At 55.2% G+C, this 24,762-nt stretch overlaps 8 protein-coding genes across 8 annotated transcripts; 4 read left to right on the top strand and 4 right to left on the bottom strand.

Annotated features, from left to right (window-relative positions):
- Positions 1-299: 299 nt before the first annotated feature.
- Positions 300-1,277, top strand: TRIREDRAFT_23124 (uncharacterized protein; the record flags this gene model as incomplete). Its single annotated transcript, XM_006968361.1, has 3 exons — positions 300-440; positions 532-1,016; positions 1,070-1,277. 3 exons carry the CDS (start codon positions 300-302, stop codon positions 1,275-1,277), a joined length of 834 nt encoding a protein of 277 aa, XP_006968423.1.
- A 566-nt stretch (positions 1,278-1,843) lies between these two features.
- TRIREDRAFT_81188 (imidazole glycerol phosphate synthase-like protein) lies at positions 1,844-3,779 on the bottom strand (the record flags this gene model as incomplete). The annotated part of the gene is made up of 2 exons (XM_006968402.1): positions 3,439-3,779; positions 1,844-3,370 (listed from the first exon to the last, which is right to left on the bottom strand). The coding sequence occupies exons 1-2, from the start codon at positions 3,559-3,561 to the stop codon at positions 1,844-1,846; spliced, it is 1,650 nt and encodes a 549-aa protein (XP_006968464.1). The 5' UTR covers positions 3,562-3,779.
- A 440-nt stretch (positions 3,780-4,219) lies between these two features.
- TRIREDRAFT_68080 (uncharacterized protein) lies at positions 4,220-5,734 on the top strand (the record flags this gene model as incomplete). The annotated part of the gene is made up of 3 exons (XM_006968464.1): positions 4,220-4,390; positions 4,472-4,768; positions 4,814-5,734. The coding sequence occupies 3 exons, from the start codon at positions 4,220-4,222 to the stop codon at positions 5,732-5,734; spliced, it is 1,389 nt and encodes a 462-aa protein (XP_006968526.1).
- Positions 5,735-9,140: 3,406 nt separating this feature from the next.
- On the top strand, positions 9,141-10,709 carry TRIREDRAFT_67902 (uncharacterized protein; the record flags this gene model as incomplete). Its single annotated transcript, XM_006968463.1, has 1 exon — positions 9,141-10,709. The coding sequence occupies one exon, from the start codon at positions 9,141-9,143 to the stop codon at positions 10,707-10,709; it is 1,569 nt and encodes a 522-aa protein (XP_006968525.1).
- Positions 10,710-12,435: 1,726 nt separating this feature from the next.
- TRIREDRAFT_110922 (uncharacterized protein) lies at positions 12,436-15,141 on the bottom strand (the record flags this gene model as incomplete). Its single annotated transcript, XM_006968401.1, has 1 exon — positions 12,436-15,141. The coding sequence occupies one exon, from the start codon at positions 15,139-15,141 to the stop codon at positions 12,436-12,438; it is 2,706 nt and encodes a 901-aa protein (XP_006968463.1).
- A 2,551-nt stretch (positions 15,142-17,692) lies between these two features.
- TRIREDRAFT_81183 (uncharacterized protein) lies at positions 17,693-19,657 on the bottom strand (the record flags this gene model as incomplete). The annotated part of the gene is made up of 1 exon (XM_006968400.1): positions 17,693-19,657. The coding sequence occupies exon 1, from the start codon at positions 19,421-19,423 to the stop codon at positions 17,693-17,695; it is 1,731 nt and encodes a 576-aa protein (XP_006968462.1). The 5' UTR covers positions 19,424-19,657.
- Positions 19,658-21,833: 2,176 nt separating this feature from the next.
- On the bottom strand, positions 21,834-23,017 carry TRIREDRAFT_51430 (uncharacterized protein). Its single transcript, XM_006968399.1, has 3 exons — positions 22,912-23,017; positions 22,297-22,681; positions 21,834-22,194 (listed from the first exon to the last, which is right to left on the bottom strand). Exons 1-3 carry the CDS (start codon positions 22,954-22,956, stop codon positions 21,959-21,961), a joined length of 666 nt encoding a protein of 221 aa, XP_006968461.1. The 5' UTR covers positions 22,957-23,017; the 3' UTR covers positions 21,834-21,958.
- Positions 23,018-23,268: 251 nt separating this feature from the next.
- Positions 23,269-24,117, top strand: rpl30 (ribosomal protein L30). Its single transcript, XM_006968462.1, has 3 exons — positions 23,269-23,396; positions 23,470-23,624; positions 23,796-24,117. The coding sequence occupies exons 1-3, from the start codon at positions 23,318-23,320 to the stop codon at positions 23,892-23,894; spliced, it is 333 nt and encodes a 110-aa protein (XP_006968524.1). The 5' UTR covers positions 23,269-23,317; the 3' UTR covers positions 23,895-24,117.
- The last annotated feature ends 645 nt before the right edge of the window (positions 24,118-24,762 follow it).

The raw sequence follows: 24,762 nt of genomic DNA, 5'->3' as shown, positions 1-24,762 counted from the left end.
TTTTCCCTTTTTTCCTCCCACCCGATTTCCGCAGCAGAAAACAGCCAGCTTCACCAGCACAACGACCACAGAATCGCCGACCCGAACCCGGTCACCACTCCTCAACTCTCTTAACAATTCAAAGCCACGCAAATCCGCAACTTCGACCAGATCCGAATCTGAACGATCCGCTGCTTCGTGCGTCACCACCAAAGTCAAACCTCGCCACCTCCAGACGACCTAGCCCACGGCTCGGTAATCCTCGATAACTTCGTCCAAAAACAACACCTCTCAAGCAATCACCGTGGAATCTAGCAGCAATGTCGCCAATGAGTAACCACAATTTAAATTACAGTAGTAATTATGGCGAGGACCTGACTGCCCGTGTCAACGTCCTTGCCTCCTGCTACATTGTCGACTCGGCCGCCAACCTCAAGGGCCTCCACTACTGCACTACGGGGGTCACAGGTGAGTCCCGGAATCTCCTAATTGGCCTCTAAGAGGACAATACCTCATGGATGATGATGATTATGGTGCTAACAATCTGCCCAGGGGCGGAGTGGTATTCCTGAGGTCCCTTCCTCAGGCCTGCCTTCTCCTCCGTCAAGTCCCCCCCTCGCCGCATTGACCTCGTCCAACGAGCTCGCCCTTCTTCCTAAGCAGAAGAAGCGCGACATTCCGGGCCGCCGCCTGGAGCGACGAGGGGGGGCAGCACTCATGATCAGGGAAGAATGTGAGAGATTCTTCTGTGAGACCATGAAGACCGTGTTCCTTGGTGAGAGGGACCAGTCTGTTCATGGCTCCGGCTTGACAGGTGCTTATTTGCAATCGCCGCCACCCGACAACCACCTCGCAGATCCATTCAACCAGGGCCCGGACGCAGCTCCGGCAGGCTCGCGGATCGACGCTTGGATGGAGGTTTGGGACTATGCCGGCGGATCAAGCTTCCGCGCCTTTGTGGCAGACGACGGGAGGGAGAAGTCCCTCTTTGTCTTCTTCGACATTGAAGGCGTGCTAGGAAGAGACTTGAAAAAGGCGTAAGTTTTCTGCATTTCCTCCTGTTTGAAGTGAGTCTAACAATTTCCCTTAGTCTTATGGCGCTCATTGAGCTTGCCGACGGTCCCTTGGCCTGCAGCCAGATCGTCGCTTGCCTCGATCGCCGACTTCCTGCAGATGACGCTCATGATTTGATCAAGAGCCTTCAGTGGGTTGGCTTCGACATGGCCACACTAGATCACTGGGCCAAGGACTTGGACGTGACTAGCAAGCAGTGGGTTTTCATGGGCATGGAACTCTAAGCTTTTCTTTGCTTTTTTTTTTTTTTTCTCTGATTGCCTGTGCTTCATCTGTGCGATCTTTGCTGCGATACACCCAAAAGCAAACTAGGTTGATATCTTTGGACTGCCCATACCTTTTCTTTTGCGACAAAAACCACGGGGCGTTGGCAAACAATTCCATGGTTCTTCTCTAGGCCGGCATCACCTCCCAGGAGTTTTCCGTGGTGCTGTTTTCTTTTTTCTTTTTTTTTTTTTCTCACTCTGTTCGTGCTTTGACAATTGGCAAACTGCCTCTTTGGACCAACGGCGTCTGGACAATTCCATCTGGAGTCACGGCTCAACCGGGATAGAACTGCGACGGAGTATTCCGGACAGGTTTAAGGCCAACAGTTACCAGGTAGCTGCCAAGCGTGTATATAACTTTGAGAATGGATTGATTCTACTTGTCTTCAAACAAGTTTTTCCTCAAGTGTACTCAATCCGTGGAATGTATCAAATCATATCCTTTTTTCAAATTACTCTAAACTATCGGCATCATATCTTTTCTTCTATATTGGATCCCCACATCATGTGCTCATTCAGACTCATCACAACTCGCCCTCGAATTGCCTTACCAGCAGCCCCTTTTGCTGAAGGTAATCCTTGACCTGCTTCACCGTATACTCTCCCCTGTGGAACATGCCGGCACCCAGCGCGGCGTCCGTGGTGGTCTTCTCAAAGACCTCCTCAAAGTGCGCCGGGTTGCCGGCGCCGCTGGACGCAATGACGGGGATCTTGACGGCGCCCTTGACCTGGCGGATGAGCTCGAGGTCGAAGCCGCTGTTGGTGCCATCCTTGTCGATGCAGTTGAGCAGGATCTCGCCGGCACCCATGGCCTCGACGGCCTGGACGAGCTCGACAACGTCCATGTCGCGCGTCTCGCGGCCGCCCTTGATGGTGCAGGCGTACCAGCAAAAGGCCTCGCCCTTGGGGCCGGGGAAGTCGGTCTTGATGATGGCGTGGCGGGTGGCGTCGAGCTTGGGGACGTAGACGCGCTTGGGGTCGACGCTGACGACGACGGCCTGGCGGCCGTAGGCGCGCGAGATCTGCTCGATGGCGGTGTTGCCAAAGAGCTTCTTGCCGAGGGAGTAGTACTCCTCCGCGGCGAGGACGGCGTCGGAGCCGATGGAGACCTTGTCGGCGCCGGACTTGAAGTACATGGTGGCGATGTCGAGGGCCGAGACCTTTGTGCCGTCGGTGTCGACGGTGTCGCGGATGCCGCCGCCAATGGTCAGCGGCACGAACACGGTCAGCGACGTCTGCCGGAGGACCTCGAGCATGGGGAGGTCGGCGAGCGGGCAGTCGCGGAAGGACGTGATGTTGAGGAAGGTGACCTCGTCGGCGCCCGACTCGTAGTACTTCTTGGCCATCTCGACGGGCTTGCCCAGGTTGCGGACGTTGCGGTCGGCGCCCTTTTCGCGGACGTCGTACTGGTCGCCCTTTGTGACGACGAGGTCACCCTGGTCGTTGGTCCGCACGTCGAGGCAGGCAATGACGCGGCGCGTGAGGCCGTCCTTGGGTTCTCTCGACGCCGCCATGCCGTCCGAGGGCAGATCGGCGCCGAGGTTTTGCGCGCCGGAGCCGGTCAGGAAGGCCCGGATCGTCCGAAGGCCGGCGACGCCCGACTTTTCGGGGTGGAACTGCGTGGCGTAGATGTTGCCCTTTGCGATGGCGCCGATGAACGTCTCCTTTCCGTAGGTGCCCGTCGCGACTGTCCAGCCCTTGGCCTCGAGCTCGCCTTTGCTGTAGGGAGACTTGTAGGTGTGGACGTAGTAGTATTTCGAGTCCGGCCTCAGGTCGTACATGACCTTTCCTCCGGTGTTGGCGTCGTTCCACCCAATGTGCGGTACCGACTTGTCCTGGTCATCGAAGCGTGTGAGAGACGAGGGTATCAGGCCGAGACCGGGCACCTCTGGGTCTTCCTCTGAGCCCTCGAACAGGGCTTGGAGGCCGACGCAGATGCCCATGAACGGCTTGCCCTCGTCAATGTGCTTTCTTATCGCGGGCAGGTAGTTTGCCTGTGAGAGCTGGGTGAGGCAGTGGCCGAAGTGGCCAACTCCGGGAAGAATGAGTTTCTGTCATGGAAAAAGCATGAGTAAGTGAGTCAAAATGCCTTGAGAGGAACCCGTCCGGTCACTCAAACCTCTGCTTTGGGCACATCTTCGGGAGACCGGATCCAGTCGACCTCGTAGCCCAGCTTCTCAATGGCATTGACCAGGCTGCGGATATTGCCGGCCACGTAGTCCAGGAGGTGAACCGTAGGCATCTTTTGCCTGCTGCTGCTGCCTGAGAACAGCCCGCGGGGTTCAGCGTTTTTGGTGAGTTGCGGATGCGGTTGCTGAGGGTTGCGCAGCCAGCTCGCGGATGGTAACTCTTGCGGTGAATGTATGTATCACAGTATGATGCGAAGTGCTTCTGCAATCAATGGGATTTGCACTGCACTTATAGCAAAAGAAAGAGATAAAAATAATTCCTGAGGCGGGTTGTGAGTCAAAGCAAGAGTCTGAGTCGAAATAGTTCATCCGCTATGCACTTTGAACCGGCCGCGATGCGAAATTCTTATCGTGGGCCTGATAACGGCAGTCAAAAGAGCGATAGCGGGGCTGATGTTCGAACCCAAGTCACTGGCGACGCGACTAGGCCGAAAGCAGACGCGGTGGGTGGCATCGGATCTTGTCAAAGAGCTTTCAAGGTTCGCAACTTGCAGGTTCAATTGTTTTTTCTTTCTCTCATCACCCGATGCACGGCACTTGGAGCTGAGGCTGGCTTCATGTAGAGCATTGCACAATCTGCGCGACTGGCGTGTTGGCTGATGCTGGGACAGAGACACCATTCGACTCGCGCAATATCCGTCACAGCAGCACAGTCTGGCGCATTGCCCAGCTGCCTCGGGGACTGTTGGCTGTGCTAGCTACCTACTTACCATGGCAACCTCAGCTACAGCTTCAGCGGCTGGGAAATCGGCGGCGGCAACGACTTCTTCGCCATGGCTGGGGGACGAACCCGGCGCTTTGAACGTCGACAAGGTCCTGCAGCAGGTGTCGCAAGATGACCAGGACGAGTGGGAGTATGAATACTCTGCCACCGAGACAGAGGTAAGGTCTTCCTACCTACATCTCTGCGGCTGGAGTGGCAAGAGCTTCGCGCCCTCGAAAGCTAACTTCTGCCCCAACTAGACATACTATCTGACAGTGGAATTATCATACCCGGAGTTCAAAGAACGCCCAGCAAAAGCCCATCATCACAGCCGCGGCGGGTACTACAAGAACTGGTCAGACCAGTATGCGGATCACTTGAAGCTCGATTCAAGGCCCAATGACCATGCTGTCGGGCCGCAAGACTCCAATGACAAGGAAGGCAATGATCAGGACGATGACGAGAACCCCGGACCCGATCATGATGCCTCAGGACAAGAGCAGGTGGAAAACGCAGATGACGCAAACATAGACCCTCGGCTGAGAGCTATGGGGGATGTTGGACGGAACAATGCTGCAAAACCGACGAATCACGGGCGAAAGGACAAGGGAAAGGGAAAAGAAAAAGAGGCGGAAACTGCGAGAGCAGAGACGGAGGCGACAGCAGAGGACACGGAACAAGCCGACGAACCCCTAGAAGAGATTCAGATTCTCGAACTTCACTCTCAGAACCCGATTATATCCTACAGGGGCCGCGTGTTTGAGGGGCAATGGGCAGAGGTCATTGGGACGGAAGCGATCCTGGCAGACCGCGAAGCCAAAGATGCCGCCCAGCTACCCGCTCTTCGCCATCTTCCCGGTGGAGTGGACATACTTGGGGCCAGCTCCTCGCGTCTCTTGACTACCGAGAAGATATTGAAGCCCAAGGTGGCTCAGGAGGACACTCTGGCAGCTATTCGCGAGGAGTGGAACATTCGCATCCCCCCTGGAAAGGATCGGACCGGCGAACGGGCGCAGCAGCTACGCTTCCTGGAGAACCTCATCGCCTTGAAGAAGAAGAGGGGAGACCCGGACGAGGTCACGGTTTATGCATTGGATGGTCCCGGGAAGGATTTTGACGACAGAAAGGGACCAGACTTCAAACCGCGCCGAAAGAAGCCAAGTCTTGGTGTTGACCAGAGTAACGGAGCCGATCCAGACGAGAGAAGAGAGCGTCGGTATATGAGGCGAAGCCAGGGCCGCCGAGGGGGTCGACGCAGGAGGGCATCCGCTGCAAGAGGAGGCTCGGCGGCAACAGATAGGGGCACCGGATCTGCTCTGGATGCTAATGAGCTCTCCACACCAACGCCAAGCCATTGGGACGAGCTATTTGGCATCCAAGAGGACGAGGATGAGGATGATAGCATCAACGACATCTCCGAGGACAGTGACGGACCAGAAAGGCGGCGCGTCTCTTCCGATGAGGACAACGACGATCAAGGGGACGAAGACGACAACGACGGCGATACGATGATGCTTGATTAGGGTCTGATGTGGAGGATGCTTACAGGTCCATCGCCGCCTGGGTCGGGGGAAGCTCTCGTGCATGACTACTCGAGAGATTTTCGCACAATTAACCATGGCTGGGATTTCGATCAAGGGGGGGTCAGACTCATTCGGAGGCGCTGTACGGCAACAGGCCGTGTAACAGCTAATCGCGACGCCGTATATTGGCACGACACTGCCTCAACGGCAATGAGCCGCATCGCTACGAAGCATGGGCAAATGGCACCAGGGTGTTGATGCATGACTAGCCCTGAGGTACGAGTGAATCGTAACGACATTGATAAAGCATTGTCCGTGGCACCAACTTGGCATGACTCTGTGCGAGTAATTGCCACACAGAGTCATGTGTGAGGATCAGCTGTTTGGCCGGTAGCACAATGAGGCAGCCTTGCAATTCTACTCGTTCAGCAGCCAAGCCATGGTATGCTGACGCTGGCCAGCGGGCGATGCCATGTGGTGGCCTCGAGGGAAGTGGTTCGCCGCAGATGCCCGCGCCATCTAGCCTCCGAGTGGAATCTCGTACGCGAATCGGACGGGACGATCTCTTGGCTCTGGAGAGCTTCAGGGTGTCAGGGTTCACGGGACGAATCTAGCAGATGAGGCTAGCGAGTGGCATGGATGGGCACTGCGATTAATATCCGCCATGGCCCAGATGGCCTCCAACTGCCGCATGCTTGAGGCATGTAGTGCTATTGGCCAGGGCCAGATCTGGGACTACTGTCTGGCAGCTCGATACGCGGAGAGGTGCGGTATTAACTGAAGAGGGAGGATTAGAGTATAGGCTATGTACATGCATGCTGAGGCGAACGCCATTTGCAGTATGACTGCCATCCAGTCATGACCGTGACTACTAGTATGGACATTCAGATTGCAGTTCAAGCCATGTCATGCCTTGTCTTTTGCGAAGACTTGTAGGTACTGTCTGAAGGAGACTGTTCCACTGTCCATCCATACCTCTGCGGGCTAAGAGTTTACGAGTACGAGGGGCAAAACTCAGCCAGTCATTCCCAGAGAACCGAATCAGTGATATTCTGTTGGCTTTATATAGGTATGCTCTCACTGCCTCTGATCCGTACACGGAAGATCTAGATAGTAAGGTAATAGAGTACTCAAGTGATGGGATACGATTCAAAGAGACGAAAATAGCACAGTAGTAAGCTGGCCGTTTACACGTAACCACTACTACTAGTTGCTGCTTGCATATGAGGTGAGCCGGCAGTGCGAGGCCATTGGAACTTGGATCCAATCGAGCATTAACAGTATCGGGACTAATCTAATGTGGCGTCCGTTTGAAAGGCCGGCTCAAAGTTGGTTTCAAGTGCTTTAGTGTTCTATTGTTCAAGAGACGCCTCCTAACGACGATGAACTCGTCCAGGTAGTTAGTCCTTGTTCCACAGTGGAAGTAGGCCTGCAACAGGAAACGGCCTCAGGAGAGGTAAACACACCGGAGAATGAATCATGTGCTCTCGTATCTTGTTGTCTCGTCGATGCTGCAACATGTTGTCCCTTTCTTCCATTTGCTTTCTGTACTGTGCCTATTCAGATTGGCGACCGACCTAATTCATGTGGAGTGCGCCGAATATGGCTCGATGACGTTTAGGGGTCTTTCGGGGTAGTGATAAGTATGTACAAATGAGCCTGAGCTGCAGCGATTGACCTCAGACGGATTTCAGAGAAGCAGGCAAGCAACGATTTAATTGAACAGTTTAGAGGGACTCGCCCTTTTAGTCAAACACCAGAATGGTACTCCTCCGATCAATTAACTGCGTTGAAATACAGGGTAGTCGGTAACATGACTAGAGGTTTACGAGACGGCACAATTGCTGAGTCGTAATCCCAACGCTCCTACACCGTATTTGGCGTATTACATATTATCGCACCAAGCCCATGAGCACTTCCGAAGCCGAAGTGTCTCACAATGCAGCACCTTGATACGTATCCGGTACGATATGCTCCAACACAGGCGCGGCTGTCTGTCCTCTCCACGGGACCAAATGGGGGGCCATCTTCACGGACCATTGAAGTCGTCGGCAGTGATTCGCCTTGAGAGAACCTGGAATGACAACAGCCTGGATGTACCGCTACCTGCTCTGCTTGAGTGCTTACCTTTGTACCGCTGCTGGTACCTGCAAGGAAGGAGGGCCCAAAGGGAAAGAGCTGCTGGCAAGAACACATGGCACCGCTGCGTGAGCATCTGGCGAATGACATGGCGAGACGAGAGGAGGAGAAGGGGGCAGGTGCAGCGGGCTGGCCTTGGCTTCCTGTCAGGGCGGCTCAGCCGGACACTCCTTCCTTCCCAACGGACGCACGACATGTAGCGGTACAGGTACAGGTACGAAGTCTGGCCACGGGCTCTTTGAGGGTTTCAGTGGGCGCTCGTACTCGTACTCACCAGTCTGGAGGTACAGTACGAAGACGGTCGGGGGTCAGGCAGCGCTGCGAGGTACCGTCCAGCGCCCGAGCAATGCCGGCCCAATCAGCGCCCGCCGCTGCCCACTAAAGCGAGCGCCAGCGACCAACCACGGCGCCGCGTGGCGACAGACGTGCCAGCCCAGCGGTTGCGGCCCCAGATCAAGGTACCGGTACGTTGATGCGGGCTGCCTGGCCGGTGCCGGGAGTGGAGCAGCCACCTGCCGCCCGAATGCGTGTACGCTGTACGAGTACCCGCCAAGTACCGCGACATTCCTGGCCTTGCCTTAGCACCACACACCCTCCGCCACAAACAAGAACCTCCACCAACTTTGAGGCTGCGTCTCAATGGCTCACGCTTCCCGACTAACTCAAACTTTTCCTCATTCTTTGTCTTCCTCTTCTACTTTGCTTCGTCCCTGTTTTTCTCCCTCACTCTTCTTCCTCTTCCCCACATCCTCGTCTGTTCATTTCGCTTGTGAATCGCTCAAGCATGTCGCCAGGGGCGTCGTGATCAGTGCTTTTCGCCCCTCCGTGATGCTCTTATAACAGTCCCTTGGCCATCCTCCTTTGTCTCTCGAGTCTTGGATCCGCTTCGAGCCGCAGCCTCCCCCCCCCGGACCGCCCGCCTCTTCCGGTTCGCTGGCTTGTCGACATCTCTCGCTCGTTCTCTGTTGATGTTTGCGATCCTGCGGGTTTTGCTGCACGATATCTCTACATCTCTCATTCTACAAGCAGTTATTCGACGTCATCATTAATACGAAGCCTTACCATATTCGTTAACAATCTACATCTTGGCCGGCCTCAACGCTCAGGCTGAGCACCTCCGGTCTCTGGCGACTTCATCTGATATATCGTCTGCCTTCCGACCTTTCATATCAGCCATCATCGACTCTCACTTGCCCGCAAATACCTCGTCTTTCTATTGCCGGCCGTTCCGGACCCCAAAGCCGCCATGTACTGGATGCGCCGGTTCATGATCTTGACGGTGCCGCTGGCAATCATCGTCTTTGCGGCTACCTACCTGCCCGTCATCCTCGATCCCACGGACAGAAATCCCGAGAGCCGTGCTCGTGATCGTCTTTGGGTCAGCAGCAGTCCCTACTTCTGGGATCGCCAAGCCTGCCGATGGTTTAGTCTGTGTGGTCTGCACCACCTTCGAAGGGACCCAGCAGTGCTCCCGCCCCTCGAGGATGAACCCGAAGATGAGCTGAGGCTTGAATTGCGCAAGCGCATGGATCGAACTTGGGAGGAGGATGCTGAATTGAATGCGCAAGAGGCCGACGGTCGACGGAGTAAGAGGTCGGACAAGAAGAGAAACCCACAGGAGCGGCGCAAGATCTTGAGGGAAGTTCCCCAGTATGTCCTCAAGCATGCGCCGCTGGTCCACCTCTACTCTGGCGAGCAGTTCTGGCCTTCGGACATTCGCGAGCACATTGAGCACATGATTGTCACGGTCGACCACAAGCGAGTCAACCTGACCGAAAAAGTATCCCTGCACAACTTGCAGGCTCTCAACAAGTACGAAAAGCGCATGGTCACCCTTCACAGCGTCGAGGATGTCGAATCTCGACCCAAGTGGCTGCACAGCCATGACAACCTGCCGGTTCCCTTTGATGACCCCAATGCTTCAACGCCGCCCTCCTTGGGAAGCGGCAAGAAGGTGCACAGCGAGCCCGACACCTGGTTCGATGTCGACAAGAAGCACCCCGTGCATCGCATCTCAGATCCCCGAAACAAGAATGTACCCGCGTACGCTCCTACACCCGCACCCGGCAAAGAGCAGCAGCGCATTGTTCCCCGCGGTCACAAGCCCGATCCCGATGGCTACTCGAAGGCGCCAGCTACTCTTGTCCTGGTCGACAAGGGGTCGGGCATCATCGATGCCTTTTGGTTCTTCTTCTACAGCTACAACCTAGGACAGACTGTCCTTGGCTTGCGATTCGGCAATCATGTGGGCGACTGGGAGCACTGCATGGTGCGCTTTCAGAACGGGGTGCCCCGTGGTATCTTCTTCTCCGAGCACGAGGGTGGTCAGGCGTACGCTTGGGAGGCGGTTGAGAAGCGCGGCGACAGGCCCGTCATCTACTCTGCCGTCGGCTCTCATGCCATGTATGCCCTGCCTGGCAGCCATCCCTACGTCTTGCCCTTCAAACTGCTCAAGGATGTTACGGACAAGGGCCCGTTATGGGATCCCGCGCTGAACAACTATGCCTACTTCTACGACTACACGCGCGAAGACCCCAAGGACACCATCGAGCATGAGGACGGCATTGCGGAGAAGGGGCTCCTGCACGACACGCACAGCTTCACTCCCGCTGCGTCCAATCCGGATGCTCCGACTACGTGGCTGCACTTCCAGGGCCGTTGGGGCGACGAGGTCTACACTCTCGCCGATCCTCGACAGTGGCGTCTTTTTGGCCAGTACCACTACGTGACAGGGCCTGCCGGACCCAAGTTCAAGAATCTCGAGCGCCAAACGCTTTGTCCGGCCAGGAACTGCCGCCTGTTGTATGAGGTTGATCCCAAGGGCACCTGGTACTAGGCGCCGGTCGGACACACATGCATCGGCGCAGATTCCCCTTTATCTTGCCTTGTTCGTTTGCCCTCTTGCTAGGAACCTTTCTGGACACTTTCGCCACGCTTGGATGCGTACCCAATGAAAGGTCGGCCATTGCTACCCAAGAGGAAACGAATCATATGCAACGGTTGCAAGGCTCTTGTTGAGCCTGAATTACATCTGGAATAAAGGACTCAAGCGAAAAAACGAGTCTCTGATTACGGTTTACACGGGCGCTTAGACGTGCGGGAGAGCGCACCGGCGTTGTTTCTGTTTGGATTTGTGCATCTTGGCCCCCCCTTTGCTGCATTTCGCTTTCTGCTGGTTTCCTTTTGCCTGTCGAAGTGGACAGATGCTTCGTTTTCGACGAGCACCTGCCCCGCCTTGTGACGGCTCTCGCCAACGAATCGATGAATTCTCTCATTTTACTGCTCTGCATTTTTTTCTTGTTGTCCTTTGATAGGAGAGGAGTTGTTCGGGGCGGTTTTCATACTACTTCTTACGGGGGGGACCTATTGATACCCAATCTCGCGGCTTGCGATCCCTTACACACACACACAAAGTACCTTGCCTTTCTCTCTTACACATGCATATGCTACTATAACGGTATCCGCATGATACACGATATGCAGTCCCTCCATCGCAAACATAGATCCCTGCTATACTATGGCTTTTTTTTTTGCGTTGTTCGACATAGATTTGCCTTTTTTTTCTTCTCCTTTTGCGCAAAGAAAGTTATATACCAGATGCTCGATTTACCATCGTTGATGATTTTAAGGGTATGTAGTTGGAATACAAATGAAGATGACTTGAAAGAAATCCTGTTTCTTGGTGTGTGAGCTTTTTGTGGTGTGGTTTCATTCTGTGTCTCGTGCTATTCCCACATGATGATTGGAGGGCACTGGTGGAGAGGGAGGAAGGACAGCGAGAAGAGGGCGCATGATACGCCGATGAGGATATGGTTTGTTTGAGAGACAAGTTGTATTCAGTCAATGCAATACGAGAGCGGATCTCTCCTGTTTGTATGCGCTCTTTCATGTCACTGCTTTGTATTGTTTCTGGCTTATGGGGTGTCTGTATAATGTGGGCTTGGCTGTGGGTAGTTGTACTATATCCTCAAGTATGGCCAGTAAATCGAACATGTATTTGATGGATAAGGAGCATTGAGACATGACAGCGAGAGCATCAACCTTGACAGGAGAAGAGTGATGAATCGGTATAACCAGAAAAGAGAGAGAGAGAGAGAGAGAATTGTCCGTTTTGATCATCCTCCGAGCACATAAGATATATATATATATATATCCAATCCAAACCGCGAAATCGTAAAACTCCCGCAACACCATGCGAATCATTGCCCCATAGACTGTAAAAGCAAAGACCCCCGCCCCCCGACCAAGACGGCCAAGGCCACACATATCCACCCCTTTGCCAAACGCAATTCCATCAAGAATGGTAATCTAAACGAGAGAGCGGTCTTTCCGCCATGATACAAGGTTTATATATCTCATACCCCCCCCCCCCCCCCCCCCCCCCCCCCACAAGAAGATCCTCTATCACCCCGTCATTGAATACCACCACTTTTGGTTTCCTCTACAAATCCCACCCAAGAAGCCCGGTTGGTCCAAGTGAAGAGCAATTTTTTTTAAAAAAAAGAAGAAAAATCCTTATAAGCACCGGAAAATTCATCAAAGAAAGGGCAAACGAGGGGTAGCTACAGTAATCTCGTAGCTTCCCCATCCTGATGAATGTCAAATGTATCGCCGTCGTTGTCCTCGTCGTCGTCCGCCATGGGATCCATATTCTCAGCGTCTGAAAGATGCTCGTCTTCGCGACCTTGATCAAGGTCCTGTGTAGCTGGCTCTGAACTACTCGTGTTAAACAGGGGACTGGACACGGTGCCCTCGCTGTCCCCTTCGCCGTCTGATTCAAGGTTCCTCTGGTAGACGGCGTTTAGATCCATGTCAACATCAGTCGCTTCGCCTTCATCCATGTCGAAGTCATCCCGCTCTGTCAGGACACCCCGAGGGGCAAACATGCTGTGCGGTGTAGCGGGCGTTGTTCCTCGAGGAATTGCCCGATCCCGCCGCTCGGGGCGATCCGGCGCCGGGGACGGGGACGCGGTCGGTCTCGGGCTTATCGGGTGGTGGATGGGCGGGTCGCGGGTCGACTGGCTCTTCCTGACGCCGGCGTAGACGAGCGGCGAGGAATGTCGGCTCTGTCTGCGGGAGGATGCCCTTCGCCTGCGAGACGCGCTGCCGTACGCAGTCTGAAGCGCCATGGAAGAAGAGATGGGGGCCGAGGGCGTCCTGATGAACGGCGGCACCGACTCCTCCCGACTCTTGAGTATCGTTGGCTGGTGGTGGGCAGCATCGGTAAAGCTGCTGGACCATGACGTGGAGGCAGGGAAGTATTCCACCTGGGGCGATATCGAGACGCTCCTGTGGCGTCGTTCCTTGTTGGGCGGCTGCACGATGGGGCCACCGTCGAGATTGTCATTCCACGCCCAGCAATCTCTTTCGAGACGAGCGGAATCGGGCACTTGCTGTGACTCAGAATCGTCGGCACACACCGGCGGGACCTCCTTCTTCAACTTCTGCCATGTCCAGCCTGAATCGTATGCTTTCATGTCCTGGACATAGGCGCCGGGATGGGTAACGAACAATCTAGGTTGCGCTGCCTCCATCCTGACCGAGTTCAGGAACTGCACGTCCCAGAGTGCCGGTGTCAGCATCTCCTCGGGACTCAAGAACCTGAGGCGCGAGTCTTTGTGGATCTTGCGGAGAGGAATCCACGGAGAATGAAGTCCCATGGACTCCGGGGCCTTGAGGCCTGGAATCTGATGCCTGTTGTACATCTGCATGTCGCGAAGCACATTTCCAAAGGCGCCACGCATCGCAGTGCTAACGCTCCTTGCATCCGGCCCCGTGACCCTGATCTTCTTGATCAGCCCACGACTCCTCAGGCGCATGTCGATTACGCTCTGGTCGTTGCATGCCCTAGGCAGCAGCCATTCCCAATCATGGCCCTGCGCAGCACGCCAGGCTTCCAACATGCCGGACGCATCCCTGAATTTGGAAGCGTTTTGTGTATTGTGGGCTTGAGATGATGACTCGCTTCCATGGTCGACAATGGGGCCAAGGTTGAACTGGTGGATTTGCCGCCAAATCCGCTTCAGAGGGAACGGAAGGAAGACAACCTCGACTTCCCACGCGTGTTCCGGACAAGGGATGGCGGAGCGAAGAATGTTGACCTGAGTCTGCAGTGACTGGAGCTGCACGTGTACTTGGTCAGAGTGACCTTGTCGGCTGGCAGTGCTGGAGGTAACTGAGGCAGCGCTGGGGGTGGCAGCATCGTCCTCGGCATTGTGACGGCCCAGGAAGCTATCGTCGAGCATCCGCCTCTCAATGTCGTCCACCTTACTCTCCAGCTCAATGACTCGGGCGTCCATGTTTTCATATCTGTCCTGGCACTCCTCGAAAGCACTGCCGGAGAATGAGACGGTCTCCAGCCTGTCGAGTCGTTGTGCGTGGGCGTCGACGGTTTCTGTGAGATTCCTCAACGCCTCACGAGGTGAAGTCTCGGATTCGTCTGCGACCTGGGTGGTAGCCGTGCTTGGTCGTGGCGTTGATTGCTCCTCATTAGGCTCCTCAATGCTCGCTATTTCCTGATCCGACAGCGACTCGCGTAGACCAGCTGGGGCATTAGCCGGTTCTCTGCTGCCGAGAGTCTGCAGGCCTTTCCCGGCAAAGGGCCTGAGGTACCTGGCGCGCGAGGACGAGGACGAGCTCCTAGAGGCGCCCTGGGACATGAGGCACTGAGGAGGAATAGAGGGCCACGAAGGATCGGGATCTGGCGGGCTCGGTCGTACGACGCCGTCCCAGGCTAGTGTGTCTGGCATGGAGCTGGATGCCTGCCGAGGCGTGGGAAGGGCTGATGGAGAGTCGCAAGGAACGTCGAATGGTTTGTTGAGAAAGGACAAGGGGTCGGCGTCGTTGGGGCCGAGCAACTCGGGCCCAGGGATGGGCATTGACCGCTGACGAAGGAGGAGATCCGGTTCCGGGCTCATGGTCTGCCGCAGGCGCATGGTCTGCAGGCGCTCCAGGGCCTGTGCCGCGGTGGGAGTGAGGATGGGCTCCGGCGGCTGTTGTTGGTGCAGAGGACGCTCATCGTGGTAGCACGCATGGTGGTTGCACATGCACCACCCGCCGGACTGATCTAGGAGGTTGTTGCCGGCAGGCTGCGAGTAGAAGCGACGGCAGCCGCATCGAGGAGCGCCGGCGCCGGGCGTCAGGTCTACAAAGTTGCATCCGCCGCTGGGGAGCTGAGGAGCAGAGGTGGGCGCGATGGCGGCGGATCCCTGGTAGAGGCTGTAGAAGTCGGCGCCGAACTGGAGGGGGTCGAACGGGGCGGAAGCCATTGGGGACGTGTTGCTGTTGCGTTTGGTGGAAGATACGGACGGCAGAGTAATGTCGAGGAGGCGCTCAGGAGTCCCAGAAACTCGGCTCGTTGGTTGCCGTTGATAGGCTGGAGGAGGGTGACGCGCTCAATTGAAGGGGATCGCGGGTTGAGCCTCTCTCGCAACGGCAGGCCCAGACGGGTCGCAGGGCGGTCGGCCTCAGTTCATGGCACGAGGAGATGGCGAGAGTCGGCGAGAGGACAAGCACAATCTGCGGGGGCGGCAGTCGAGAGCAATTGTCGGTGTCGATCGAACCGCCTGGAGTCGCGGGCGGGAGGAGCTGTAGCAATAAGCGAGAATCAGAGGGAGCGGCTGCGGGCGATGGCCAGGGATTTATGCTGCTGCTGCTCTATGGAGGCCGGAGCATTGCTGAATCAAGGCCCAGAGCGCGATTCGAGGCTGACGACGGACGGCAGAGGAAGAAGAATTAGCAGCAGAGAGGTAGAAGTAGAAGTAGAAGCAGAAGAGAGGATGTGACCGGGGGGGGGATCAAAGGCGGCATATGGGGGGGAAGAGGGTGGACATGGCAGGCGATGCGGGAGCAGAAAAGAGTGGATGAAGAGCGCGGCCCATTCATTCTCTCCAGCACTATCATACTCCAGCTCTCCATCCATGCATCCCCCCCCACAGCTTTGGCTCCCTCGAACACGCCTGTTCTGCCGCTAAAGCACCTCGACGGACAGGGCATGTCATCACTCGAGATGGACGCCTTGATTTCTGGGGTTTTGGATGGTTCGCGGACAAACTGCCTGCCTCTCAGTGCAGCCTGGGGGGAGAAGATCATAGGCCAGACACAAGAAAGAAAGATGCCGGATCTGGCTCGGAGATGGTGGTGCTCGCAGGCAGCACACCAGCTTCTTGTCCCGATCCAATTGGTGACTCCCGAGAGAACATCCATTTCAGAACAGCCGCATGGCCTGTGTGAGATGGCATCCATCCATCCACACGATTACCTACCTATCTGGCAGTGACTCTGAGGGGGGAACGCGGGAACAGGGATGATGCAGCCATCACCAAGACAGTCGCACTTGGGGGCTTCCTGGGCCTTGGTTCCGCATCTGCCGGGGGGTTTTTTATTTGAGAGAGATCCAGTGATGCCCAATGCGACCTCTACTGAGATTAGGTATGGATTGCCGTACACTGTCAGTGAGTCTCTGCCGACCATCAAGTTTCTTGTTAGAGTCTCCATCTCGCAGCGTTCAGCAGCGGCTCTCTGTCGCCAGCCGGCATCACCAAATGACAGTGCCAGTCATCAAGTGTTTCTTTCATCACACACATCGAGGTCATACCCAGGCCTCCCTCAGCCTTCTAATCGACTGAAGTCTGGTCAGCTTCAAGCACGCCAACATCAAACGAAGCAACATCAATAAACCCAGAATATCGTCTCCCTTGCCCTGCCTTGTCTTCGCAAACCCCGCCTCCATTTAGAAACCCACTCAACCCACCACTTTACGCGACACCCGTCGAGCATCTCTCTCATCTCCCTGAAACGCGTTCGATTCCGTCCAATATTGATTCATACAGAAGAAGAAAAAATAAATAAATGGGTCTTTCTAAATCCCACCAAAATGGTTTCTCTCTCGGCATGGCCCGTGCCTCCACTGGCTTTTAACTAACAAGAGCCGTTTTTAGTTGCGGCGTGGCGCTGCTTCAGATGAATTGCTTTCGTTCTTCTCAGAGAATCACACAGCTTCAAGTCTTAATTCCTATGATTTAGTTAGACAAGTATCTAGGACTATTTACATGAGCGGCATCTAAGACCGCCATATACCGTACCTCACTCTGTTTGTACCCTATATCACCACGCAATGAACTCGACGGCAGTTACTCCGTAAAGCCATCGAAAAGCCACCAAGTTTCATCAAAGCCCCGCCAACTCTACGCCTTGCCCCATGTTTCTTCCATTAACCCATACATGGATTCCTCCGGTAGTGCCTCATCCTTTCAACGCCAACCGACACCGAGCAACAAGAGAAATGTTGTCGTCAGCGGTCATGATAGTATTCCCTTCGCAATCATCCAAGTCAGCCCCTCGTCTTCCAGCCTCATCGCCATCACGAGTTCATCCAGTGCAACCCCCTTCCCCGTCCTGCGAGCATGCATGCATGATTATAATGTCTTTATATTTGTGAACCCTAGGATATAGGCAGTAAAATGTTATACACTCCCCTTGGGGAGAACTCGGCCCTGGTTTATCTCAAAAGATGAGTGTGTCCTGAGCATGTCTAATGTAGCTCAACATAAAGAAGGACGATGAGAGAGAAAAATGAAACGCCATGTCCCGCATATCCCACCCTAAACATCAGCTCATATATATTAGTCGCCAACAAGAATCCATTATGCTTGCTCCCAAATGAATGTCAAGGAAACCAATGCTCGCCTAGTAATGCTGCTGTAAGCCATGCTGGAAGGAAAAAAAAAAAGGATGTAAAAGCCAGGCGGAACGTATGTGTGAATGGACTCGAGGCGAAAACCGCGTATGAGAAAACGCCCCGTCGCTTCTTTCCCGCGCTCAAACCTCGCCCCAGCTGCCCATCGGCGCGTTGGGAGCGGCGGCAATCACGGACCCTGTACCGATGGATCCTCCAATGTCCCAGTAGTGCCTGGACGAGACGCTGCTCCTCCGGGCGGACCGTCGTGTGCTCTGGCTGGCACAGCTGCTGTGGTGTCGCATAGCCACGGGGCTGCTAGGTGCAGTTGCTTTGAAAGCTCGACGTTCATTAGGGCGCGTCCGGGAGGTGAGGGGGTGGTGCTGCCTTACTCTGGCAGCCTTTGCGGCAGCGTCTTGCGGCTTCGCGGGGACCGGACGGGTCGTCAGCTCGGGGCCCAGCGTGGGCTCGGGCCGCGATGTGAAGCGTGAGACCAGGTAGCGGAACACCAGCTTGATGTCCATCTCCTGCTCCCACTCGTCTTGCGTAAACGTGTCACCCATCGACACATCGTGTAGAAGCACATCGGGTGCGGTCGACCTCAGGGACGGTCTGTCCGCGGCTCGCAAGGCATGTCGCATGGTGGGCCTGAATTCGGGGAATGGACTCCCGCCGAGCTTGTCCGCCATCGTGCGTCCAGAGGCAGAGGTGCGGCTGTCTGCAGTCTCTGGTATGGCCGGCAGGCCGGCATAAGGCAGCGGCACCTGATGAACATGCGAATACGTCGAAAAGGCGCCGGGGTGCTTCGAGAGATGGTTGACCAGCAAGCCGAGTTCTCTCGACACCGTCTCCAGGATGCGCATATGCCACGACTCCTCCGTCTCTGGAGCCGCGGCTTCTCCAGTACCACGCCCTTGCTCCGACGGCCTCGGCGTCCTCGATAACTCCTCGTCGTCCAAAAGGTCGCCGCCGAGCATCACGGATAGTATCTTTTCGTCTATGCCAAGTAAATCGCGCAGGACCTTGCGGGTGATTCTCGTAATGAAGCCTTCGCTGTCTTCCTTGTCCTCTGGGTGTGTGTCTGGGTCTTCCTCGTGCCACGTCATGTCCTCTGCATCGGTGCTTTCCTCCGTCTTGGGAGGAGCAGGCTTCTGCGCAACGACCCGTTTCTGATGCATCATCCTCGACCGCCGTGCCTCGCGCTGGACCTCTTCAAAAATGATGCGGCTATGCTCCAGCCGCCAGGCCTCAATCCGCTCCCTCTTCTCTGCCTCCTGGACCTGCGCCTGCTCCAACTCAAACTGGGCTTCATCAAAGCTGTTCAGCCTCCGCCGTAACCGCCTGGGGTTGAACCTCTCGAACTGGAAAATATGGTCCTGCGCGTCCAGGCCAAGCGTCGGTTGATCCAAATGGAACGAGCCCAGGCCATCATGCGCTGGTAGGACTGGCATCGCGAGGCTACTCCTTGGAATTGATCTGAATCCAGGGAGATGGCCATCGAGGCTGTCCAGCTCAGCGTCATCGGCCTGGGACTCATCAGCAGCCGCAGACAGCGCCGAGGACTGAGCCTCGTCATTCTGAGCTGCTGCTGCCGCCGCCGCCGCCGACTCTGTTCTCGCAACTGTGTTGAGGCTGCCGAGATCACTCAGACGTGACCGGCCGGGGGTCTCGAGCGATTGGTCATGCTCGTCTTCGGTCAGATAGGATGTGGTGGTGACATCGGTGGGAGGCGAGAAGAGCACCCAGGTCTGCGCCTCTTCGGGTTCCTGGCCCTGGCTGTTGCGCGCAGAGAGCCTCGAGGCGCCTTGGCTGCCAACGGCGGAGCGGGCAGCTCGCTGCGTGGTCGGGCGATTTGGCTGCTGCTGAAACGCCATGGCTGTGGAAGTATTCGTCTGGACAAGAAATAAAAGAGGGAAGAAAGGGAAAAATGCTCAATGTGGGCTGCGAGCGTTCGGTTATCCTGCAAATATCGGGGAAAGGACCCGCGATAAGGCGAACGGGGGGAAAGACTGCAGCTGGAGACTGCCTGATGATCGGTGAAGCAGCCCCAGCAACGCTTCTGGGGACGCCGAGCCGGTGGAGCGCTTCAGGGAAGAGACTGATAGGTTCGGGCAAGGGACGATATCGTGTTCAATGGACTGGGGCTGGTCCAGTCCAAGAACGAGCACAGCACGACAAGATCAGGAAGAGGGCTGTGAGGGACAGTTGAGGGAAAAGGAGAGGCTGGCTGGTTTTGTTTTGTTATCGGGGGTCGAGCGTCATCAACAACCTGAGTCCCAGCTAGCTAGCAGCGGCAGTAGCAGCACTGGACCGCCTGGGGGGGAGCCAGAACGGCCTGACGGACGGGGGTGGGGGCGTGCTCCAGTGCTGTGCTCGCGTGCTGGTTGGCCGCCGGTCAGTGGGTGCCGGTGGTCCAGTGGTCAGGCCAGCCAGTGGTCACATCAGCCACTGCTGCCGTCGACTCCAGCGCCCGGCGGTGCCATTGGCCGCCTGCACAGACGTTCCATGTCCCGAGACAGCGCGGCTCCAAGTGCGCTGGCCGCTGCAGCCACGGCAGGATAGGGCCGTTGAGAGTACTGGGAGGTACCGCCGGGGTGGCGAGCGCCGTACCGTGAGGTACCTACCTACTTGCAGTGAGCGGGCGGCACGCACTTACAGCAGTGGAGCTGAGGTGCTTTAATACTGGGCTAGCGCTGGTAACGGCTGTGGAGGGCGACATTGCAGGTACAGGCCCGTACTTGGCCGGTACAACGCACCTCCAGCTCAGTTGGCGCGCTGGCGCCGCAAATCCTCAGGCTGTCGCTCTGCGGTATTACGGCGAGAACTCACCTCTTTTCTGCGTCACCTTTACGCGTCACAGCTGCAAATCGCCGCTGCGATCAAAAGCCACTTGGAACTCGATCTACCAAATGTTCTCAGACAGAAGATCTCAAGTAACACGGTTCCCAATACGAGTCAGATTCAGCCGGATAGAACCTCGAAGACGGGCGTGGGTGATGAGATAGAGCCAGGTGAAAAAGAAGAAAAAAGTAAAAGTTTTCCTCAGCTGGGGAGTATCACATCGTAGCTGCATCGATAATTCACCGCAATCCGCCAGGATGCTGATGCATGGCCCGCCACACCCAAAGATCCCGTCCTGCCACTCTCTTCCTTGCCCTTTTTTGCCCTTGTACGAGTAATACAACTACAGTATGGTGCCATCGATGCGCTCATCTCCTGCGACCTCGTGCATACTTCGGCGTTGGCGGCGCTGCGGCGGAGATGCGAGCGTTGCTGCGAACGTCCCCGTGGCAAGCGGTTCTCTCCGAGTCTCTGGGTCTCCCTTTGGATTGATGGACTGATTGCCGTGTCCTTGCGACTGGAGGCTTGCATACAATGGAATCAACTGGTATGACCTTTCATCCTACTAGTAGTAAGCACCAGAAGCAAAGGGAATACATAGCAAAAAAGGAACCGAAACATGGACCCTGCGTCATGAGAATGGCCCCCCACCAGCCAGGCCATCCGTGTGCCATCCCTCAACTTATTGTGCAATCTATTATGCTTCCCGCCTGTCTCATCATGAAGCTTGTGCCTCACTGTCCAACCAACGGCTGTGTCATCTCTCCTTTCCAGAGTCTCCTATAACAGCCGTATCCCAACAAAAAAAGAGAAACAGTGTGTGTTCAGTCATCTGCTAATGTAGGCAATCTAGTATTGAACGCTTGTTTAGCAGCAGCCTTAAGCATCGGCGCCATACCTCATTATCTGTGACCATGGTGTCACTGACGCAAGTCAGGTGGTCTCATCAGATAACCGCCCAGTGCCAGTGGCCAGTGGACAGTGCCGTTGCTGTCTGCGGCTGTCGGGAACAGGGTGAGGAGTTATTCATCTGGGCAGTTGGCTACCTAGTATGTATCTGTTCCTGGGTTAGGCTGGCATCTCGATAAGACGGCCATTATCGTGGCGGCTGATGATGGTGTAAGGTAAGCTTGACTTTTAGATTTCACTGCTGACTGTATCTCTGCCGCCCAAAGGTAATAGTACCTTAGTTCTTCGATCGGCAGAGCATCTCTTACCCGAACACGCCGAGTTAAATCCACACAATGGTGATATCATTCCCGAGGGCGTCTTCTTTCCGTGATTCTGGTCGATTATGAAGCAAAATGTAATAATCCGATAGCCACCAAGGAGGAACTCGAGCCGGAGCATAGCACGTCTCGGCGGCATGACTTCGCCAGACACATCGGCAGCATCGTTGATTTTAGCTGAATGAGAGATGCAATCCATATGCAAGCATAGCATGTCTAGTGCTGAACGCACAATGGTTTGATTTGCCTAACTGATGATTCTCAAATCGAGGAATCTCTTATCTGACATGCCATAATTACGCCAACCTAAAACCCAGATGCCATATGAACAAAAACTCTTTACGCCTCACCGGAGAAAGCCTCGGGGAAACGGCGAATGTTCTGCTCAATGGAACCGTGGTTGCTGAGGAACTGAACGTAGGCACCGTCGACCTTGACACGGCCGGCAGCCTTGCGCTCGAGGTAGTCCTCGCGGCGGAGAGGAGTGAAGCCCCAGTTCTTGGAGATGATGATCTTCTGTCGGCCGGGGAACTTGTACTGGGATCGTCGCAGAGCCTCAAGAGCCAGAGCACGGTCTAAAGAGCGGTTGTGTTAGCATTACTCTCCGTCATGCCATGATATATCGTAGATGAAGAATATCAAAATAATGCGAGCCAAAGGCGAGGGGCGCAACGTACTGGAGTCACGAGTGCGGACGCTCATGATGATCTGACCAATGTTGACACGGGCGACAGTGCCGTTGGGCTTGCCCCAGGCACCACGCATACCGGTCTGCAGTCTATCGGCACCAGCGCAAGACAACATCTTGTTGATACGGACGACGTGGAAGGGGTGGGCGCGGACACGCAGGTGGAAACCCTCCTTTCCGGTGTGCTTGACGAGGTACTTGTTGGCGCAAATACGGGCGGCCTCGAGGGCCTCGGAGCTCAGCTGCTCATACTCGTTGGAGACGAGGTGGATGCAGAGAGGGAAGTCGTCGACGTTGGCGCGCTTTCGGCCCAGATCGAAGATGCGGATCTTGGGGTCGGGGACACCACGGTTGAACCGGGACTTGGGATACGGCTGAGAAAGGAAAAGAAAGTCAGTATTGCGTCGTTATGGTTGTTGTAGATTGACCCCAAAGGTGTTGAAGGTCGAGCAGAAAGGGCCGTGATGCAGCAAATTCATCCGGAATGCCTTCATCTCCGAACATTTATAATCCACCTCTTGCGTCACTCCACAGCTTGCATCCTCCCGTTTCGACAAAAATCCTCGCTCGAAACCATCAAACCGAGAGTCCTTCAGCGGCTTACCTTGTTCTTGCAGTATCGGTAGCAACGGGCGGGACGGCGAGCCATTTTGACGGTGTTTGGCTGTTGCTTCTTGGGGTGTTGATGATGTTTGGGGGAAGATTGTTCCAACAGCAAGGAGACCCGGGCGCCACTTCAGAAAAACCGCCTGGTTGATTTCAAAGCAAAAGTGTTTCTGAGTCAATGTTCCGATGTGGTCCGCTTAAACCCCGGTGCTTTAGGGCTTACCAAAACGGCAAGTCTGCGCTCATTGGCCGCGCGCGCGATAGCCCTGCCCCGCCGAGCAATTCTTGGTAGCTCAGTAGAAAACCAAAAATCCACGAACTTTTCTAGAGCTTGGAGGGAATTGTCTTCAGCAACCGCATCAATCCAGTCGCCAGATCGCAGCTCGCGCCTCAAATCAGCAAAAATGGCCCCCACCAAGAAGAGCAAGAAGGATGCCAACAGCATCAACTCCAAGTTGGCGCTTGTTATGAAGTCCGGAAAGGGTGCGTGGCTGCTCCTCGAGAAACTGCAGTCCCGTGATGACAGTCCCATCAGATGCTAACATGATTTCGCCAGTCACCCTCGGCTACAAGTCTACTCTCAAGTCTCTGCGATCCGGCAAGGCCAAGCTGATCATCATTGCTGGCAACACTCCTCCTCTCCGAAAGAGCGAGCTCGAGTACTACAGCATGCTGTCCAAGGCCCCCATCCACCACTTTGCTGGCAACAACGTAAGTTTTGCGTACCCGTACACTCTCGACGAGTGAAACACTTCGAGCTTCTCAGAAGCTGCTCTTGCTGCCCGAGAATTATACACACAATTCTTGCGGAATTGCCCAGAGAAGAAGTCTTTACCAGACTTTGGAGGGTTCACATTGGCTTACAATATTTCGTAAATACAGATCGAGCTGGGCACCGCCTGCGGAAAGCTCTTCCGATGCTCCACCCTCGCCATCCTGGATGCTGGTGACTCTGATATCCTCAGCGACCAGCAGGCTTAAGCGGCCAACATCTAGTGCATTCAAAACGGCGTTGGGGGTAAAACGGTTCAAGGGCAATATGGATACCATTACACTTTGACACTTTCGTGTGTCAGGCGAAAATCTTTGATGCGAAACATCATCTACCAGGAAGGCAATTCCTTTGGGTACAAAAAACCCAGAAATTTTCCAGTGGTAGTTATTTCAATGGAATAATACAGCCACGAAGACTGTTCCCCCTGTCAAGTCGAATAAGCTGCTTGCTATTTTCATGTGTGATTGTGTGTTTGAGGTGTAGATGGTGCCAACTGAGATTGATATGTTGACTCCGATGAAGATGGATCGACCGTGCAGTGTGCTTGACTATGTACGTCTTCCCCATCATATGCGTCCCCTATCGCAGGCATACTCATGACAACGATAGGGACATGTGTATAGCCGTGGTACGTATGCAATTGATGCTTCGTTCATGGTTGCTTGGTCGCATATCCCATTGGCCAGGCAGAACCCATGTTTGATAAGGCGCTGCATACATCAAGAGCGACGATGGAATGTTCCTCACAGGAAGATCCCAGATCCGCCGTTTCAGGTCCCGTTGCACGTACAGACATGAGTTGGTATCACTGGCACAAGTGCAATAACACAGCTGAAAAGCAGTGGCTCAAGACAACCCCTTGCAAGCACTGCGACAAATCTGTGGCTTGTGGTTTAACGAACATGGCTGTGCTGTTGTCCTCATGAATAGAATCAGAGTTCTTTACGGTGAGTGATGACATACTGTCACTCGACGTACGCAAACCCTCAGCTTGCCAAGGAACAACGGAGTTTGTTATCGATGTCATGCCCACGACAACTCGAGGCGCATCAGCCTTCAGGTACAGATCGATCG

Source organism: Trichoderma reesei (genome assembly GCF_000167675.1).
Source record: "Trichoderma reesei QM6a unplaced genomic scaffold TRIREscaffold_23, whole genome shotgun sequence".
Lineage (NCBI taxonomy): Eukaryota > Fungi > Ascomycota > Sordariomycetes > Hypocreales > Hypocreaceae > Trichoderma > Trichoderma reesei.
The sequence above is the reverse complement of the archived record's forward strand: the minus strand, read 5'-3'. Positions and strand labels throughout refer to the sequence as shown.